This window comes from Manis javanica, chromosome 3 (genome assembly GCF_040802235.1).
Source record: "Manis javanica isolate MJ-LG chromosome 3, MJ_LKY, whole genome shotgun sequence".
In the NCBI taxonomy this organism is placed as follows: domain Eukaryota; kingdom Metazoa; phylum Chordata; class Mammalia; order Pholidota; family Manidae; genus Manis; species Manis javanica.
The window spans coordinates 61,736,270-61,757,713 of NC_133158.1; the positions used below are offsets into that span (position 1 = coordinate 61,736,270).

The 21,444-nt window shown below is 41.6% G+C and overlaps 1 protein-coding gene across 1 annotated transcript in view; it reads right to left on the bottom strand.

The window, feature by feature from the left end:
- The window catches only part of ARHGAP31 (Rho GTPase activating protein 31), a 99,896-nt gene extending 95,473 nt beyond the window's left edge, over window positions 1-4,423 (bottom strand). Inside the window, exon 1 of the mRNA XM_073231596.1 lies at window positions 3,539-4,423. Within this exon, the coding sequence (XP_073087697.1) occupies window positions 3,539-3,638 (100 nt within the window). The 5' untranslated portion in view covers window positions 3,639-4,423. The remainder of the gene's footprint in view (window positions 1-3,538) is intronic.
- Between the last annotated feature and the right edge of the window lie 17,021 nt (window positions 4,424-21,444).

Here is a 21,444-nt window from a genome sequence, read left to right on the forward strand (position 1 = left end):
AAATGACAAAGGGTATTCAGAAGGGTGAAAAGTACTCTGCCCTTTAAGGAACAAGCCCTGAGGCCGAAGCTACCTTTCTAGTAATGTTCTTACTGGTCTCTGGAATCCTGTTACCAGCAGCACTTGGCTCAGAGGAGAGAGGTAGGAAATGCTCCTGGATACACTCTGGCCTTGCTGGGCTTCACCAAGAGCCTCCCAACTACAGGCAACAAAATGGTGTGGTGTTCATTACATGCCGCAAGCAAGGGCCTTTGTATTTAGTGGTCAAAAAGAAGAAAAGAAAACTGTACTTTCTTCTGCATTAGCAGTAAGGAAGGAATAATCTTCTCCCTCTATTCCAGACAGGAAGAGAAAGTTATCTTGTTCCCAGGGTAGAACTGGGGGTTGGGGCAGCAGCCACTGTGCTGGAGGGGAACTGAAAGAGGTGCTGGCCAAGTTGGCCAGGAGCAACTTCATGCCATTCTGGGGTGTTTTTAACAGACTGGAGAAAAGTGACCCAAGAAGCAAAAGAGGGAAACTAGCCCTTCACATCAGGCCTCTGTGCAACTGGGGATGATCAGCAGGAGGGTCTAAACTTGGCATATATGTGGATGCCCACAGAAACTGTATACATGATGTGTGTGTGTGTGTGTGTGTGTGTGTGTGTGTGTGCGCGCGCGCGCGTGCGCGCACACGCTTTACTGGAAAGGGTTTCTGTTTTTCATCAGCTTCCTACAGATTAAGGATGACACCTGGCCCTGAGCAGCATCCACTCTCAGCTGAGCACCTATTTGTCACCCACACACCCTGCCTTGTCAGATTTGTCCAACTGAAGGTAGCAGAGCTGGGCCACAGCGAATTATAGAAGTGGATAACACTCGTCCTCTGCATTCAGCCTCAGGGGTACAGCTTCCCCATGTCTGGGTGGCCTGAGCACAGCTAACTGTCACCAGCTTTGCCCTCCACCCCAGCTGGGGCTCTCCTTCCCTGTCCCAGCACAGGGGCTGCCTTAGCTTCTTTCTGTCTCTGTTCTTCCCTTCTGTCCTGTACTCCCAGATCTGAATCCACTTTTTCTCTGTCCCTACCCAGGTCCATCACACCACCCTTGACCTCCAAAGTTCAGTAAGCACGATGTCAGTTTTGTCAGGCACTCCCAGCCTTCTGGCTCCTATTTACCACACTGACTTGTCACTCAGGATTCTGGGCTGAACGTCCAGGGTGGTGGACAAAGAGGAAGCACCCAGATCAGATTTTCTTCCTGGGGAACACAGTCTAGGCTTTGTCTATTAATCAATACTTGTTTCAGAAAGTCCATAAGGAGGGCACATTGTTTCAGAGAAAACCATTAGTACTGATTTTGCCTATTGATACTACATTATAAGAAAAGAAGAGACAACTACCTGACTGGTTTTGGATGTGGGAAAAACAAATCCTTATTATTCTTATTTATATAAGCTGTTTATTATGCATGTTTAATTCCTGCAAGGCAGAATAAGTGGGTATGGATCACTAAGTCGGTCAGTTCCCTTCATTGTAAAGCTACAGTCTATTCAGGTATGGCAGTCTTTAATATCTACTGATCCTGGGACAGGGCTGTCTGCCTGCTTTCAATTTAGGGAGAAAAAATCATTAGAGGAGAATGTTGGCCTGGACAAGGAAGCCTGGGAGGGGAGAGGAGCCTGGTAGGCCAGGGCCCTCTGCACCCTTCATGCCTCACTGCATGACCTCAGGCAGGCATTTACGTCTCCGGGCTTCCTCACCTCTTGCCCAGAATGGGGTGCACTGGATACTGGTTTTCAATTTTTTTGTAAGCAGCAGCCCCCTTCCTTTTTTTTACCCCTAATGAAACATATATGGAAGTCCAAAATAAAAAGCAAGGGAAAGAAGGACTACCTAAGTCTGCCTCTGAGATGTCCTCACAGAATCCTGGGATTCCTGGCCCATCCTGTGATCTATGATCTGTGTGAGAACGGGACAGGGCTGGCAAGCAGCCCCATGTAACTGTCACAGCTCGGAGGGCAGCCCCAGAATAGCACCCCCCCATGGTGGAAGGTGGCATTCCAGGAGCATTCCTAGTGAACCTGGCCATACCTAAGTCTCCTGCCAACACAGGTGGAGGGAAACATTTCATTCTGAACTTCTGTGGGGAGTGGGTAAGATGTATTCCTAGAGTGCTTTCACATGAAAAATGAAACAAAACAAAACACCTCAATCCAAGCGATTTTATTTCAAAGCTACCTTTCCAGATTATTGGAGAGGATTAAATTAATTGATTCGGTTATGCCTCAATTTCAAAGGGGCATTTTTGTAACCTGCAGTCCCACAGGCCCTAAAATACTAAGCCATTCATCCTAAAGACACAGCAGACTCTGAACTCTAGAATGCCACAGGAATATCATACCACTGCAAATTACTAGGTGGTGCTGAGTCTTTGAAAAAGCAGAACTGGAACAAAAGCATTGCACTGTTTTTGAGATGCATATTTGATATGAGCTAGTCAAATCGTTTTTGAGCTTATTTTTCTGCAGGCAGAGATATTCTGCACAGTTAAACAGCCGTCCATTTTCCCCGTTTGTAGTATTTATCTATGTATAAACACTCAGCCCATATAGGGGACTATTTTCTCTAACACTTAAGTTTCTGAAGACAAGGCCTTTTTGTCACGGGTAAGTACAGGGCCAGTCAGCCTTACAAAAGGAGTCATTTATTGCTCAATTTCCCCAATTTTCCTATGATTAAAAACTTCTGACCTCAAATGCTGTTATTATATTCTAGATTGTTTTTTTTCCCTCTCCGCTAACAAATGTTTAAAATTGTCTGTCCTCTGCAGGACTCTCTCCACTTCACCCTCCCACCCCCCATCTGACTTTGAAAACAGAGGCGGTCTCCTTTTCTTTCACATACCCTAAACTATTTTAAAATCCAGGCCCTCTGACCTTTTTACAACACTCTTCTTGTCTAACACGCCAAATGCTAATCCGAAAGCCAAGAGGCGGTAAAGGGTCCTGGGGGGTTGGGAAAGGGAGGGAGGGAGGCATTATATATTTGGCATCAGTTCAGAAATTCAGAAAATGTTTGTGCAACCACTCCCGCAGCCAGGATCCACTGCACCCCCTGCCTTCCAGCACATTAATAAAAAAAGATGTGAGCCGACGAAATTGGAGAGCCCGGAGGGACACCTAAGGCGGTCACAGTTCTGTACCCAGGAATCCCACTCACTGATCGTCACCCAACGCGCCCAGCCCGCATCCCTCCCTCCGAAACCCAAAGTCTGCGACCGGGACCTCTGCAGCTCCCACCCACCCCCACCCTCCAGAGGTAGCCGGTGAAACTGGCAGCAGCCCCGCCCATTAACGGCTCGTGTGGACGAACGGAAGGACTGACACAACCTCTGCACGTCGGGGTGGCAGAGCTGTGCGCCGTTGAGAATCACATACGTTCCGAGGGGGGAAAAAAAGCACAGCGAGAGTACAGGCCTGGAATACATTAACTTATGGACTGAATATAACACAGCCTCTCAAACAAAAAGAAGGAAAAGCAAAAGGCAAAGGCACTTTACCATCCTGTCCTGAGCTTTCCAGATACTCGGTCAGGTCACAGCCAAAGGCACTGGCGGCTCCCTTTCGTTTCAGCTTCTGCTTGGCACCCTTGTTCTTCATGAGTTAGTCCCAGCGAGGTTGCCCCTCCGCCTCGCCTCCCCTGTGCTTGGCCCCGCGCCGAGGGTGGTCTCCCGGGTTAGACGCGCGGCGGGCGCGGGCGGCAGAGCGGGGCCCGGCAGCGCGCACCCAGCCCGCGGGCCGCTGAGCCCGGCGCGGGCGGCGAGCCTGAGCTCCACGGCGCGCGCCTCCAGGGCCGCCGTGCCGGAGGCCGTGCAGAGCTGGCGGCGGCGGGCCGGCTCGCAGGGGAGTGTCGCTTCCTCACTCGGAGTCCCAGGGACTTTCACAGGTTCCCGCGGAGTCTTGGGGTGTTTTCCTCCGCTTCAGGGGCAGGGCGAGCTCCCCTTCCGCCTTTGGGGCTGCCCTGGAGGGCGAGCGCGCGGGAGCCAGGCGGCAGCGAGGGCGAGGGACAGCCCGGCGGCCGCCGTGGGTCCTCTTCCCGGCGCCCGCTGCCTGGCCTTCAGACAGCGATGGGAGAGCGCAAAACAAGCATCCTGTCTCTCTCGCCCGCCCTCGCGCCTTCCTTTTTTTCCTGTTTTACAAATCCTAGGATCATCCAGCTCAGGAAACGCTGGAAGGAAGTCAGCTAGGGAGGGGGGCGGAGGGTGGAAATTTTTGGCAGCTCTGTGCTGGAGTGTACGGAGCCGGAGGAAGTAGGTGGGTGGGTGGAGGAGCGCGGGGCGGGGGAACGCGATCTCGGGCGAGCCGGCCGGCCGCTCTGCAGAGCGGGCCGCGCGCGAGGAAGCCGCCGCGCGCCCGGGAGGACCCGCAACCCCAGCGCCCGCTTCCTGCCCCACCGAGCCCGCTTTGAAGAGGGCGGCAGGGTCGCGGTCTGGCTGGGCGCGGGGTGCTAGGTGGGACTGAAAACAAGTCCTGCCTTGTTTTGATCCTCACTGTCATCATCTCCTTGGCACTTTCTATTTTGGTGTCTGCCTTCTCCTACACAAACACTTAAACAGTAATGACAGAAACAAGAGAGATTCCAGCGGAGAAACCTGGCAGGGGGAGGTTTTCCGCCGGCCCCTCCCGTCCTCCTTTCCCTCGCCCAGGTACCCCCAACCCGACCAACTCCCCTCCAGCGCCGAGGGAAGGACCGAGGCTGCGCTTTGCAACCCCTGCCCAGGAAATAGGATTTCTGGTTACAAACTGGTGTTCATACACGCGCGCCCGCCCGCACGAGCATTATCGCAAAGTTTGATGAAAGAAAGTGATCTGCGGGGGGAGGGGGGAAGATTCAGGATTTAAAGTGACTCCGATATTCCAGTATGTGTGCAGAAAGCAGTCCCCCAAGTTGTTTCGCAATTTGTCTCAAGTTTTCAGGAGGGCATGTTTTTTCTTCTCCAGTTAGATTTGAAATTCTTTGACTTCGGTGTTCTCAGCACATAGTAAGCACTCGAATTCTTGTGATTTAACCGTTTGAGGATTAGATTAAACTTCCTGTGTAAATTCAGATCCATATATAGACTTGAGGATAGGGACATTCATACAGCTCAGACTGCTGGCAAAAGCTTTACCGACTGTATTTTAGTTAATTGAATTTCTACTTTCTCTTATCTCCCCAGGTATCACTGTGATAGTTTATGAACCTTGACCTTTTCTCTCTTCGTCGGAGCCACAACTGATAGCCTGGCTGCTGGATCTGGCCATGGTTTGGTGCCCACCATGCTTTAACATTTGTAAGAATTAATTGCCAACGTTAAAGAGTTGAAGAGATTTCACATAAGAGATGTGGATTTCTGGCTTCTCTTGCAAAAATGGCAGATCCGATAACACGGAAAGTACATTCCCGAACTGCAAGGACTGCTGATGCCAGGTTGTGAGAGCCCCCTTAGAGGCACCCTCTTTAGAGAGATGAACCTTCCAGTTTCAAAGCCCCCACCGCCTGTCTTCCCCACTTTGCACCTGCCTGGTCTCTGGAGCCACTGAGTTCTCAGACCAAGCTCTGTGTCTGGTGCCTCCTTCCTTCTTTCCATTTGTCTCTGGGTGACACCAGAATTGCCCATCATCTTGGTGAGACATCTTCAAGTAACCAATGACTCATTTCTCTTCTTCCACCCCCACCTCCAGGCCAGTCTTGCCTAGACTGATGAGTCCTTCGAAATGCATCTCCTTGGGTTTTCCTCCTTTCCTGGCCCATTCAGTGAGGATCTTTCACCCCCCAATTATTAGAATACCTCTACTGGTTTTCTGAGTCCCATCTCTTCCTGTTCCATTCATCCTGTGTACTAATGGCCTGAGACATCTTCCTGAAGTTGTTTCATGCCTGCTTTGTTCAAAACCCATCAAAGACTCCCTGTCTCCTGCTGCCAGAACAGCAATTTCTAAGCATGTTATAGGTTACTTAGAGAACATTTAGTATTTAGTATAATGGCTTATTCCTCCCTTTATTCATAGAGAAGCATCTCCATAGGAGGCTGTAATTATTAGTATGGACATTTGTTTAGGAGTTTATTTCAGCAAGGACTTTCATATTCATTATTTCATCTGACCTACAGTGGATTTCATTACTTTGACAGCAAAGAGGCTGAAAGGATGCTTTTTTACCCTAGCCAAGCCCCCAGGGCACAAATTATGGATAAATAGTCAAGCCCTTTGAATCACCTTGTTAAATCTTTAAAATCATTATTTTCACTTTTCATTCTGAAGTAAATTCAGCTTATAAAAATTTACAAACAATAGTCAAAGAATTCCCATATAGCTTCACTCCACTTTCCCTAATATTAGTATTTTATATAACTAGAGTACAACTATCAAAATTAGGAGGCTTACATTGCTACAATAATTTAACTAATTATTCAAATATTAGTTTTTTATTATACAAAATTTCTGTTAAATATAGTCTCTCTCACAATAAAGTCCACCACTTAAGTAAGGAAATAGCACCTTACAAATACAGTTGGTCCTTGAACAACGTGTAAGTTAGGGATGCTGTCCCCGCAACACATTTGAAAATACACATACAACTTTTGATTTCCCTAAATACTTGACTACAATAGCCTTCTGTTGACCAGAAGCCTTACCAATAACATAAACAGTCAATTAACACACACTTTGTATGTTATATGTATTACATACTGAACTCTAAAAGTAAGCTACAGAAAAGTCAATGTTTTTCCCAATTGTAGAAAATCTCCAAAATGTTTTCCAGTATATTTATTGAAAAAAATCTGCACATAACTAGACCCGCTCTGTTCAAACCCATGTTGTTCAGGGCCAACTGTAATTCTCAAAAATACATCACAGTATAATAGCTGTGTACTAGGTGCCCTTAATCACCATCAAACCCAGCAGGTATAGGTTGTCACAAACAGGGCTGCCTAACCTGCCAGTAAAGCTAGTGACCTTGACACAGCCCTAAGATTCTTCTGTGTTTTACTGATAATTCCCCAGAGGGAGTCCACAGTCATAGATTCTGCATCCTGGAACAGCCTTTTTGTCCCCTGCTTCGTGATGGGTTCCAGTTGTTTCAGGTTCAGCGCTGAGATAATGCTGAGCACAGGGCAAGGCATCCAGCATGCCCAGGCTCATGAACAAACACTTCATTTGTGGCCATGGCGGTTCTTTGTCTCTGATAACTCTCAATTATCTATACCTTATGGTCGGAAGAACTCACAATTTATCAAGCCAAATAGTGAAGCCACACGGTGACAGCTTGACTCAGGGAGCTGGAAAGCTGTCCCCCTCCACTCCCATTGCTGAGTTCAGATTTGGTTTCAGAGGGTTTTTCTGTTAGGACTCCTAGAAGCAACTCCTAGGAAGGAGTGGAACTCCTAGGAAGCAAAGTTATATGCAGATAGTGCAGGGATGTTAACAAAAGCACTAATTAAGTTATTCGTTGATAACATGAATTACGTCTTTAGCAGGTTACATAGTACAAAGCACTTCACGCACATGGAGCTCCCACAGAAGAGTCCTGTTTGCCTATGATTTATCTTACCTGAAACTATTGAACACTGATACCTGTCAAAGTGTGCTGTCCCATTCCTCCACTCACCAAGGATACTAGCTGTAAATAGATATAGAAGACAAACAGTGGGTACTGGGGGATTTTAATGTTACCTGAGATCTAGCTTTTTCTTTTACCCGATTTGTCCATAAAACCAGAATTAGCAATCAGCAATTTTAGAGTTCTCCCTCCTTTCCTAATGCCCAACTAATAAAATTCTCTTTTATGATTCCTTGTCCATAGACTGTGATTAATGTGTTCTGAATTCTCCATTCTGAGGTACTAGAATGTTAGCTTATCCTCCTGCTGGGTACATTTTCCTTCCCCATTTCACCTCCTTGTTTCCAGTTTAAAGATGCTAGGCTGGTCACTGGTTGTTGAGTGCTAGGGGCTGAATTGTCCACCCGCCACCTCAACACCCCCATTCGTATGTCTAAGCACTAATCTGACTGACTTCAGAATCTCACTGTAGTTGGAGATGAGGCCTTTAAAGAGGTGATTAAGTTAAAATGAGTCTATTAGAGCGGGCCCGAATCCAGTCTGATTGGTGTCCTTGTGAGACAAGGAAATTAGGACACCTGAGAAACAACAGGGACATGCACAGCAGAGAAAAGGCCATGTACCGGCACAGCGAGCAGGCAGCCATCTTCAAGGCAAGGAGGGAGGCCTCAGGGAAACCAAGCCTGCAACATCTTGATCTTGGACTTCCAGCCTCCAGAGCTGTGAGAAAATAAATTGCTGTTGTTCAAGTCCTCCAGTCCATGGTATTTCAGACTAATATGTTGGGTAAGGCTTTTCTATGGAAGAGGCCTTGTGCCCCCTGGCCCCAGCCACCAGTACCCCAAGGGTCGGAAGCCAGTAGAGGATGAGACTGGCAGAGCAAAAGGGATTCTAAAAGTTGTGCGTCACAAGCTCCATTATTGTATTTCCCTGTGCCACGGGGTCCCAGATTTAGGTTGAGCTGCAAATTGTTCAAATGAGTTTGAGTAAGAGGTGTTGGAGAGGTCTACATTACCAATCTCTAACCAAACAACAGAGCGGAGGAGTGGTCAGTGTCATGGGGTAGAAGGAACAAGAGCCAAGGTCAGTCTCCCAGTCCCAGAAGCAGGGGCAGTATTTAGTCTGCCAGTGGTATGTCCTGCGACATGCCAGCTGACTTCCCATTGCTCCACCATCTAGCAACCAGTAAAGCCAGTTTTGTTTCTAAATGGGCTCCCAAGAGTGAGCAGTTCTGGTGGTAAGAATGGAGAAGGGCTTTAAATGGTTCCACTTCCCTTTTAAAAGGTGAAGAACAGACATTGTTATTATTATACATCATAGTATCTCTCTCTGCCTCTCCCTCTGAAGCATTGGGTATTTTAGTTCCTATTCGGTTCCCAGAATTGCAAAACTGCATTACTCAGGGAAAAAAAATAAGAAAAAAAGTATTGGGAAACTTTTCTCCAGCCTTACTTCCCCTACTATGAATGTGATTCAGTTGCTTCACCATCAACTAGGCATTTTGTAGTAGAAAGGGTGAAAGATGAAGGAAGAGTGAAAAAGAAAGATTTGATTGTAAAAATGAAGATTACTAATTTTTTATAGGAAAATTTTATCGATTGGTACCCCTGCCTACTAATTTGGAACCTCAGACTTTAAGTTAGAAGACTAGATGTAGGAGACAGTGGAGTCCAAGATGACTCCAAACCAAAAGCAAAATCCATTAGTATATTTCCCTGTGAGCTTTCAGGAAGAAATGTCCTTTGATAGTGTAAAAAAACAGGACTGGGTAGAAGTTAAGAGTTTAGGACTATAGATTAGATGAGACATTTGTGCATAGTGTTTGAAATTACTTGATAAGTAAGTTTCTCCCCACCAATATTTTAGTTATACTCTTAATTTCTCTGCATTGAATGGTGTTCAAACACAAGGGGTTTGGATATCTTTTGTGTTCTGCTGAGCATTTTAAAAACCAAAATGACATTTGACTCCTAATGCAGGGTAGCACTAAATGAGTCTTCAGTATTTCAGAACAAAGCAGGCAACACAGACTCCCTTGTCCCGCTCTACCACAGGCACGGGATGCCGCCCAACAGCAGCAGGAATCTTCCTTCCTTGAGTCGCATGTGGAGAAAAGACTTCACAAAGCCAGAGGGAGGGCCAAGTGCTGGGGGTTGAATCCTGATTATACGATGTCTGAATCTGCACTGGGACTGGCCTTAAGTTCCAAGTCTGAACTTGGATCCATTCGGCTGGAGGCCTCTGTTCAGTGGCGCAGAGGGAAGGATGTGGAGGCTGTGCCTGTAAGCAGCAGCCCCCAGAGGCCTGTCTGGGTCTGTCCTGAAGACCTAGCAGTAGGTCCCGGGGTCCTGCTCGGAAGCTGGGTCTGGGATCACTTCCCTCATTCCCTGCTCTGTATCTTTGGAGTTCCCAAGGTGAACACAGACTTCGGGTAGGAAAACCTGATTCCTCAGAGAATTCAGGAGTCCTCAGAAGAGGGGTTGAGGTGGCTATTTGATTTCAGTAACCTTGGTATTTCGTTTGTTTTAATGCCTTTAATTCTGCCTCTGCTTCCCCTTTTACTCTGTCGCACAGCACTTTGGGCATATTACCTTCTTTGTGGTGGAGAAAGCCATACACGGAGCAGAGAGACCTCTGAGCTCCATCTGTCTCCACAGGGTCTCTGAATACTGCAGCAAATGATGTTCTTCAGTGGGTGGGGATCTGTCCCCGCCCCGTTCATTGTGTTCCAGAGTTTCCTGTGCTTTGCCTGTAACCCTCTACCAATCTGCCAGGCGCCTCTTAACACAAAAGGGAGGAGATGGGGGAAGGGAGTGCTGAGGAAAAACATCCCTATAAATAGCCCTCTTGAACAAAATTGTTTTCCCAATACACAGTTGTTGTTAGGCTGTGATGTATAATCTACCTCTGCATTCTCCTCCCTGCACTCTCCTCACCACACTTTCCAGCTTTCCTCAGCAGGCCTGGTGCCCCCACTCAGTTCTCTCTGAGACAGAGATGTGGTAGAGGCCTCTAATGGAAGCTTCGGACCCCCACAGGCCCCTCACCAGCTCTGGGCACCTGGGCTGTGGGCTCAGGCTGGCCTGGGTTCCTTGTCTGCTTCTGCCACTTATTTGCCCCTTGGCCTTGGTGGACAAATTATTACTTAACTTCTCCAAGCTTCCTCTGTTAAATCCAGGTGATAATAACTACCCTGTAGGGTTGCTGTGAGGACTAAATAAAATGAGAAAAGAGCCTAGCACTGTGCCTGCTGTTACACACAAATGAGTGATTCTTAATTGTCTTCTCACTGAGGGGTACTTCTATTTCCTCCGTCATTACCCAATTTCTTGGGGTCGCATTCCCATCTTGTTGCATACGAAACGTATTTATAAGACATTAAGTTTATTTTATTCATTTATTTATTTTTATTTATTTTATTATTTATTTATTTATTATAAATATATATTATATATATTTTTTAAATATATATTAAATTAATATAAAATAATTTATATTAAATTAATATAATTTATTTTATATTATATATATAATATATATAATATATATAAAATATAAAATATTTTATATTAAATTTATATTAAATAAATATATATTAAATATATATAAATATATTTATTTTTATATATTTTTTATTTATATTATTTATATTATTTATTTTTATCTTTCCCAGTTCTGACATGGTTTGAGACCATTTCCTTTTCATTTAAGCCTGTTTTGAGCCTGAAAAATTTTTCAGAAAGGATAAGATTGCTTCGTTAGACAGTTTTCTGACACGGAAGATTGCTTATGACTCTGGTGTCCCCAGGCCTGTTTTTATTCCTAACTTGGAAGAATAGTATACAGAAATTTGTCTGAGGACAGGAGTTACAATAGCTTACAGATATGTAACCCTCAGTATGCAACTGTGCCCCTAAAACTGAACATTTGTAAGTTAGATAGTATATTCCTGTTGTTTTTCATTGTGCCTTTTGGATATATGTTTACAAGATTGTAGGGGTTGGTGATAGTGGGGAAATGGTACCAGTTTGTAATAAAAAAAATCACACTTGAAAATCTTGTATTTCAGGAAACATTTTGCTCTTTTCAATCCTCTTTATACAAGTATTTAGAGGGATCCTAAAAGCTAGTCAAATGTACAAAGATCTTTTACATGTGAAGTTTTTTGAAGTCAGGTGTGTGTGTGTGTGTGTATCTATCACCTATCTATCTATCTATCTATCTATCTATCTATCTATCTATCTATCTATCTATCTGTCTATGTATCATTTATCCAATTTACATTGATGTGACTTCATGGCAGACCTCTCTAATCTCATGGCACCTGACTGATTAAAACCGCCACAGGGGGGAATGCATGAAATCAATTCTCCGTCACATCTCTTAGAAAGAACTGGCCCTGCTGACACCTTGATCTTGACTTCTAGTCTCCGGGACAGTGAGATAATGAATTTCTGTTGTTGGAGCCACCCAGTTTGCATATTTTTTATGGCAGCCCTGGTAAACTAATGTAGCCAACATAGTTCAGGAGCAGAGCGAGCCCCCACTCCTGCCCTGGATCCTGTGACTCTAATGATTAAGATCATACTCGTCGAAGTAATCTCTGATTAAGTCTTTTGGTGGAGCCCCCAGAAATATCTGTACCTCTAGCTGGCAGTGACATTAAGCAATTTTATGGAAAGAATTCTCATTTCAGCAAGGAGTTCTAATGGAGGTCGAGGAGAGTAGTTATAACAAGAGTCAGAGATTCACCTGATTGTAAAGGATGGTAGGACATGGGAGGTTTGGGGTGGGGGGCTCCTTCTTGGGTATTTTAATGTTTTGAAGGACTGTCCTTGGGACACCAGAGAAAGGAAGCCAGTGGGACCCCTGTAATAGCCCTGCGGCCTCCCTGAGTGGGCCTGTCTGGCTCTGGCCCCCTGTTCCCCCACCCCCTCCCACAACTCTGCAGGGTATTCAGTGTAGGACTTACCTCCTTTCTATATGCCAGAACCTGAAGGCTGGGATGTTTAAGAGAACCTCCAAAGTCTGGCTATTCACACTTAGCATTTATTAATTTATTCAACCACTCAAATTTACTGTGTAGCCTCTATATGCCAGACACTGGGTTTGGTGCTGAGGACACAAAGTTGGAAAGGCACCATCCACAACCTCATGGAGTGCTCACTCTAGAGGCAAGAGAGCCAGGCGCCCTGGCAGTTGCCATATCATGAGATAAATGGCACGGTGAGAGCTTTGAAATGAGGATGCCTGATTGCCTGGCAAAGTCAGAGAACCGCACCTTAGAGGAGGTGACCATGGTGGAGGCTAGAAAAGAGGCGAGTTGTTCCTGTAGATAAAAGGGGAGAGGAATTTCAAGGCAGCAAGGGTAGTATTTCTAGAGATACGAAGGTGTGTGTACCCACTGTTCAGGGAGTGGAAAGCAGGTCAGTGGTTGGGTGTGGGAGAGATTGGTAGTCTGTCTGGCTTGTGCTAGTTCAGAGTTGATCCTGTAGTGGGGAACCACTGGAGAATTGTGAGCAGGGCAGTGTCAGCTAGTCTGGCAATGATGTGGGAGTTGGGGGAGGGACAGATGGCTGCTGCAAAACTAGGGGGCAGGGCACCTCATTCTTCCTTGGTAACTTCCCTCTCACCCTAACGAGGGTTGGAGGTGCATCCTGGTTAATGCTTATCTTCTGGAGTTAAACTGCTTGGGGTCAGATCCTGGCCTTATCGCTTGCTGTAGTTCCACAATTAGTTCATTTTGAAGCCTAAACACAAAATCAGATGAACAGTAAGGGAATTAAATTTATCTGCATTAATACTTTATTTTGCATGGAAAATAAGTCATAGTAGATTCTAGAAATTGTGGAGCTATAAATTAACCTCTATGCCTAGAAATTATGTGGAAGACCATCATCACAAAGTTAATTTACATACTCCTTAAGCTGTATATAATATCTTGGCCTTACAGGAATTTGGCTTGAGTTATTAAAATGCCCAGAAGGGGCATCACAGTCATCATTAACATTTGAGATGTGGGTTTGCCATCTAGTGGGCAGCTCTGAGTGTATATGCATTACAGACACACACGCAACACATAGATATGTACACACACAAACGCAGAGTTTCCATCTGAGGTTCATCTTTCTCCCCCGTCCCTGACACTTAAAGGTCAAACAGTATTTTGGACACAAACAGTATATTTGGACACAACAGTATTTTGGAGAGACACACAGTAAGAGTGTCTTGGTTTATGTGCATCAGGGCAATGAGAGTGTTTTATGATGTGTGTGCTCACACATAGTCAGGAATAAGAGCATTACATGGAGGGTTCTTTCACATTGCATGTATTCCTCCACATCTGCTTTTCTTTCTCCTGTTTGAAAATTACTGATCTAAAAAAGGAGGTAGAAAGCTGCACTGCCACCATTGAGGCACAATGCCTGCTCCATAATAGACCCTCAGCAAACATAAGTTTTCTTCCTTCTCTTGTCCCTCACTCCCATAAAAGCAGAATTCTGAACTACAGTTCCACAGTAAAACATGCATTTGGTTTGTGATACATGTCATTGGCTCTCCAAATACAAAAATGAATAAAACTTGCCTCCTATCTTTCAGATGATTACAGTAGAGAACCTTACAGCTTTTAAATTCCAGCAAGATATGTCTCAACTGTTTGTTCAGCATTGATTTTTTGGAAATTAGGAATTGATTTCCTTTTAGAAATAACATTGCAATAATGCTAGTTTCCCCAGGCTAAAAAGAAAGACACTGTGGAAAGGGATGAAATGGACATCAGGAGAAGCTTGATTTGTATTTGAACAGTAGGGACTTGGAAGAGAATATGCCCAGAAATGGAGAGTAAAGGAGATAGAGTCAGTGTGGGATGTGTTTTGTGGAAGTTTGAAGAGAAGGAGGACAGAGATTTGAGAGCAGCTACCATATGGTGTGAGATATAAAAAGAGGGTCAGGGCAAGAACATTTTAAGAGGTTTTGTGATGCATTATGAGTGGAATCTCCCTTTGATGTCTTCATGATACTTCAATAAAGATTTAAATTGCCTTTCTGTTATTTTTGGATGTGGGTTAGTGTTTCTTTGGAAAATAACATGGTACAGAGACAGGCTATGAAGTGGCTTAGCTTTATCTGGAAAATATAAATGCTCTGGCCATAAAACTTTAAAAATAGATACATTATATTTTCCTCATGTGCCTTAAATTAAACAGAACTAAAGTGGTAAAATTGTATTAGGAATATCTATTATAAAAATAATACATGCACATGGTTAAAAAATTCAAAAGGTAGAAACTGGTATTGATTGGAAAAAGAAGAATCTTTCTGCTTTATTCCTCAATCCCTACCCCACCCTCATGTTTTTCCACTCAAAGGTAACCATCTTCAATAATTTGTTTTTAATTCTTTTCGTCGTTAGTGCTGTAATTATAAACTCAATGCTTACAGCACTGTTTCCTTATTTATTTACTTCAGTGTCTGTTAACCCTATGCCATGAATGATGAGAGATATAGCCCTTTGAGACTCTCCCATTTCTTTCTCCCCTTTTGTGCTTTGTTAATTATGTTATTTCCTATTATTCTTTTGTTTATATTTATACATTTAAATACTATGCCTAACCTTTGAATTCCTGTTCCATCAATGTAGCTAGTAATTCTTGATTCCCTCCCAGGTAGTAGAAAAATAGGATCCTCAGACAACTTTTCACCTCTTCCTACCCCTTACTTCCACCCAATATCCCTATCTAGCTCCCAATTTCCATCTTCTCTACCTTTCCATTTACAATGTTCAGGTTTATAGCATTTGCATTTTATTCTGTAAGTAGAATTAATTTGTCTGCATTTTATTGATTGATCCTAAAAATTGAAATCAATAAATCAGTCTATGACTTACAGTTTATGATTATGCTACAGAATACAAACTGATTGGCTCAAAAGAGAAACTAATTCAATATCTCTAAACCTGAGCTATTCAAAGGAGAATGAAATAAGCATCAAGCTGAGGGGATCCTTCATTCTTACACTGAAAAACTTGGGTAAATAATATCACATGGTTTGCTCCTTATTTCATGCTTCCGTTTTTAAACTTTGTTTCATTTAGAATTTGTAATTGCCTTTTTTAAATTGACATATGCGTTTCTTAATACATCACTGAGAATCTCCAGCTCTTATTAATACTATTGTTTATTTTACTTGTGAAGAAATAATAAATATGCACACTACATAATTAAAAAGGAACTAATAGGTGTGCTGCAAAAAGTTAATCTCCCTTTCACACTTGTCCTTCAGCCATTCAATTCTTCTTTCCAGAAGGAACTACTCTTACTAGTTTTTATGTATCATTTTTTAGATATTTTATGCATTTACAATTATATAAGTATATTCCTATTTTTCTCTACATGGATGGTAATACATTGTGGAGAACCTTATTTTTTAATTTAGCAATAAATTTTGGAGATGCTTCTATCTTCATATCCACATCCATATAGCTGCTTCCTTCCTTTTTAATTGACATTTAAGTGGATGTGCCATAATTTAGTTACCTGGGTCTTATTGCTAGCAATCAGTCAGTTACTGATTGTGCCATGACAAATGATTTGCTGCATATCCTTGTAGATACCTATGCTTGAATATCTGTGGACTGTCTAGGGAAGAACATTTGGTTCAGAGGCGATGTGCATTTTTTTAAAGTTTGATTATATTGCCAAATTGTCCTCAGTGGAAGTCATACTAATTTTCACTTTCAATAGCTAAATGAAAGGTTGCCTGTTATTCCATACTCACATCAATACAATTTAAAAAAATCTGTGCCACTGTAATTTTAATTGGCATTTGAATATTATTTAATTTTTTGTAAGTGAAAATGAGCATCTTTTCATAAAATAAAGATGCCTTTATATCTCCTTAACTGTGAATTGTCACTTCATATACTTTGCCCATTTTACTAATGGTTTTGTCAAACTTTCTTATTAACTTGTAGATTTTTTTTACATTAAGCAATTTAATCTTTTACCTGTAATATGAGTTACAAAGATTCCCTCCAATTTATTTGTCTTGTTTTTTAATGCTTTTTCCATGCAAAATTTTTTTTAATGTTTTGAATTTATCTTTGTATTCTTAAAATGTCTGAGTATTGAATCATACTTATAAAGGCTTCCCTACTTGCAGATTATAACAACATTCTCCATTGTTTTTCCATAGTGCTATGCACAATTTGATAAGTTTTTGCATTTTTCCACACATGAAATCATCACTGCAATCAAGATATTGCATATATCCATCACCCTTAAAATTTTCCTTATGCCTCATTGTTTTTCCTCCCTCATTCACCTCCCAGGCCCCACCCCAGGCAGGTTCTATTTCCTATATGATTTGTTTTCTATTGCTAAGTTTAGTTTGCATTTTCTAGAGTTTTATGGAAATGGAATCACAGAATGTGGTCTTTTTTTGTCTGCCTTGTTTTACTCAGCATAATTTTCAGATTCATCCATGCTTGTTGCATTCATCAATAATTCATTTCTTTTTATGTTGACATGTATTCTATCATAATGGATATGCCACAATTTGTTTCGTCATTCACCTGAAGATTGTCATTTGGGTTGTTTCTAGTTTTTGGTGGCTACCAATAAAGGTATTATGAACATTCATGTATTGTCCATTTTATCTAACTTGTGAAATTTACTGACATTCAGTATTTATAATAATCTCTTTTTATCCTTTTAGTACCTGTAGAACATGTGATATCACCTCTCTAATTCCTGACTTAATAATTTGTGTCATTTCTCTTTTTTCTTGATTAGCATAAGCTAGAGCTTATAATCGATTTTATTGCTCTTCTCAACAAACCAATCTTTGCTTTATTTGATTCTACTTACTGTTTTCTATTTTATTGACTTCTGCCTTGATCTTTATTGCTTCCTTTCTTCTGCTTACTTTATGTTTAATTTGCTCTTCTTTTTCTAGTTTTGTAAGAAACTTTCTTAAGTACTGAATTAATGGCATCTACAAATTCAGACAAGCTGTGTTTTCATTTTCATTCAGTTAAAAATATATTTTTATTTTTTTTCATTCATCTTCAAGTTATTTAGAATGGTGTTATACGGTTTTCAATACTTGGGGGATTTTCCAAGGATCTTTTAGATACGGACTTCTAATTTAATTCCTCCATCATCAGAGAACACAGTTTGTTTGACTTGACACTACTGAATTTTACCGAGTCTTGTTTTATGACCCAGAATATTTCTGTGTGTGCTTGAGAAAAATGTGTATTCTGCTATTTTTGGGTAGGGTATTCTATAAATGTCAATCAGGACAAATAGTTAATAATGTTCAAATCTATATCTTAATGATGTTTTGCATTCTTAGTCTAGGAATTATTGAGAGAGGAGTATTGAAATCTATTTATCTGCTCAGTTCTATCAGTTTTTACTTAAGGAACTTTGAAGCACTGTTCATAAAAGAAGCATTGAAGTTCATAAATGTTTAAGATTGCTATTTCCTCTTGATGAATTGACCCTTTTAGCCTTATAAGATAAAATGATCTTCTGTATCCTTGGTAATATTCTTTGCTCTGAAATTTGTTTTGTTGATTTTGAAGTAGCTCATCTTGTTCTCTTCTGACTAGAGTTAGCATGGTACATCTTTTTCCACCCTTTTATTTTAACTTATTTGTTATATTGTCTTTATACTGTACTTTTTGAAGGTGATATATTATTGGTTGTTGCTTTTTTAGCTAACTTGACAGGATGCTTATACCATTGCATTTAATTTGATTATTAGTCTAGTTAGGTTTGAATATATTCTGTTGCTATTCATTTTCCATTTGTTGTATCTGTTATTTGTTCCCCTTTCCTGATTTTCTACCTTCTTGTGGACTGAGTTTCATTTTGATTGGATTTTATCACCTTTGTTGCTTTATGAGTTACAGTTTTGTTATTTTAGTCATTGCTTAAGGGTTTATAGTATATTATTTATCTCTCATAGTCTATCTTAAAGTGATATTATACTACTTCATGCATAAAACAAAGAACTTAATATACTTTCATTTATCTCTTTCTGGGCTATACATTATTGTTATACATTTTACTTTTCATCTCTGCAAATTCAATTTATGTCTTTTTTATATCTTCCATGTCTCTAACTTTAGTTTTCCCCATATCAGTTGTTTCCTGGTAATCTTTATGTATCTTGCAATCTTTGTTTGGATGCCAGACATTGTAAATATTACCTTGTTTAGTGCTGGATATTTTTATAGCTCTAAAAATCTTTTTGAGCTTTGTTCTAGGAGACACCTAAGTTATTGGTCACGCTTTCATCTTCTGAGGTCTTGTTTTTAGTATATCAGGTCTGGAGCAGTGCTCATTGTAGGGCTACTTCTTTTCCACTAGTGAAGCAAGACCTTCCTGAGTGCTCTATCCAGTGCCTTGTGAAGTATAAATTTTTCCATTCTGGCTCATGGAAATAGGCACTATTCCTAGCCCAGTGTGAATGACAAAACTAGTCCTTCTAATCCTTACAGATGGCTCTTTTCCTGGTCTAGGGCAGTTTCTTTCAATGCATGCTCTGATCATGAATACTTGTAGCGGACTCTCTGCAGATCTCTGGGATTCTGTCTCAGTGTACCTGTCTTCTCTGTTATTTTGTCCTGTGAACTCTAGCTGCTGAGGCCTCCTGGGACTTTAGGGTCTGTCTCCTCAATTCAGGAAGTCTGCCAGGCTCTGTCACAGCTTTCCCTTCCCTCTGCCATGCTCAGAAACTCTCTCAAGGTAGTCAGCTGGGGCAATTATAGGACTCACCTTGTTTCCTGTCTCCCAGAAATCATCTCCTTTGTTTGAAATCAATCTCTTTGATCTTGAAAATTGTTGTTTTATGTATTTTTGTCTAATTCTTTTTTAGATGTTTCAGGTGAGATGGCACATCCCTGTCACCAGAAAGGGAAGTCTAGTCACCGATTTTTCCTCTTTGAGATTTAATCCTTTCTCTCTTTTATTTAAACTTTTTTGTGGGAAAAATTTCAAGGCTCAGGAAAGTTACAAAACTTATTCAAGGAGCACTTATATACATTTTGCTTAATCAACTGTTGACATTTTGCCACACATTTGCATGTACTCACTCTCTTACACACACACACATTTTAACTGAAACATTTGAAACTGCAGACATCGTCATACCTCACCATTAAATAATTCTTAACTATAAAGTCACTTTCCATTATAACCATAATAAATGATCAAATTCAAGAAATTTTACATTAGCAGAATATTATCATATAATATATGAGCTGCTTTGATTATGTACTGTGAAGTAACAAATGACCCCAAAACTTAGAGGCCTAAAACATTAATTTATTACTGTTATATCTTATGTAATTCTGTGGTTCAGGAATTCAGATATAGCATAGTTAGGGCTCTTCTTTGCTCTATGATGTCTGAAGCCTCAACTGGAGGTTACTCTGAGGGGTTGAGGGCTGAAACAGTTGGGGGGTGGCTGGGCATCCCTTTTTATTTTTCCATTTGTCTTCTCTATATGGCTAGCATGGGCTTTCTCAGAGTAAGGCAGTCTAAGGTTTGCTAGGCTTCTTACATGGTGGTTCAGGGCTCCAAGAACAAGGGATGCTAGAGATAACCAACTATACTAATTGCTATCACACATGAGGTGATTCTCTGAAGATATAATATCTCCTTTATTGAATTTCTGCCAAAAATGCATAATTGAAATTTAATCATGAGGAAACAAACAAGCTTAATTTAAGGAAAATTTTATAAAATGACAGGCCTGTCCACTTCAAAAATGTCAATGTTATAAAAGACAAGGAAAGATGAGAAACTACTTTAGATTAAAGAAGACTATATTTGTTTTTTAAGGCTGCCATAACAAAATGTCACAGACCTGGCAGCTTAAACAACAGTGATTTGCTTTCTTACAATTCCGGAGGTTAGAAGTCCAAGATGAAGGTGTTGACATGACCAGCTTCTCTGAGGCCTCCCTCCTTGGCTTATAGGCGGCCCCTTTCTCCCTGTGGTCTTCACACGGTTGTCCCTTTGTGTTGCCTATATCTTAATCTCTTCTTTATAAAGGCACCGGTCATATTGGATTGGGGCCCACAATAACAACCCTATTTTAATATAATTACCCCTTCAAAGTCTCAGTTTCCGAATATTGTCACATTCTGAGGTACTAAGAGTTAGGGTTTCAACATATGGATTTTTTGGATTCAGCCTACTACAGAGACTAAAAAGCCTCCTTTTTATGTGGTCTTTGATTGGAAAATAAGTTGCTATAAAATATAGCAATTAGAATGAGTATGTGCAGTGTGGGAGATTAAAATAGCCTTGAATTCTTTGACATTCCTCTCACTGAGAAATGGGGATATATTTCCCTTCCCTTTAAGTCTGAACCTGCCTATGGCTGCTTTGACAAAATATAGTGGAAGAAGAAGCAGAACTGCCTTTTAAAGGGTGGGCTCAGAATTGGCATAGCTTTGCTTCTGCTCTGCTGCATTTGTCAAAGCAGTCACAGGTTGGTCCAGACTTAAAGGGAAGGGAAATATGTCCCCATTTCTCAGTGAGAAGAATGTCAAAGAATTCAAGGCTAATTTTAATCTCTCACACTGCACATAGTCATATTCATTTCTAATTATCTCAAAAATATACCTGTAGCAGCTTTTTTTCCAATCCAGGAATTAAGATGTCAAATCTCCTTAGTGTCCTTTAACCTGAAACTTTTCTCAACCTTCCTTGTCCATCATGACATTGCCATTTTTTGAAGTGTACAGGCCAGTTGTTTTGCAGAATGTCCCTTGATTTGGGCTTGTCTGTTTCCTCATGATTAAACACCGATTAGGTCTTTTAGGCAGGAATACAATAAAGG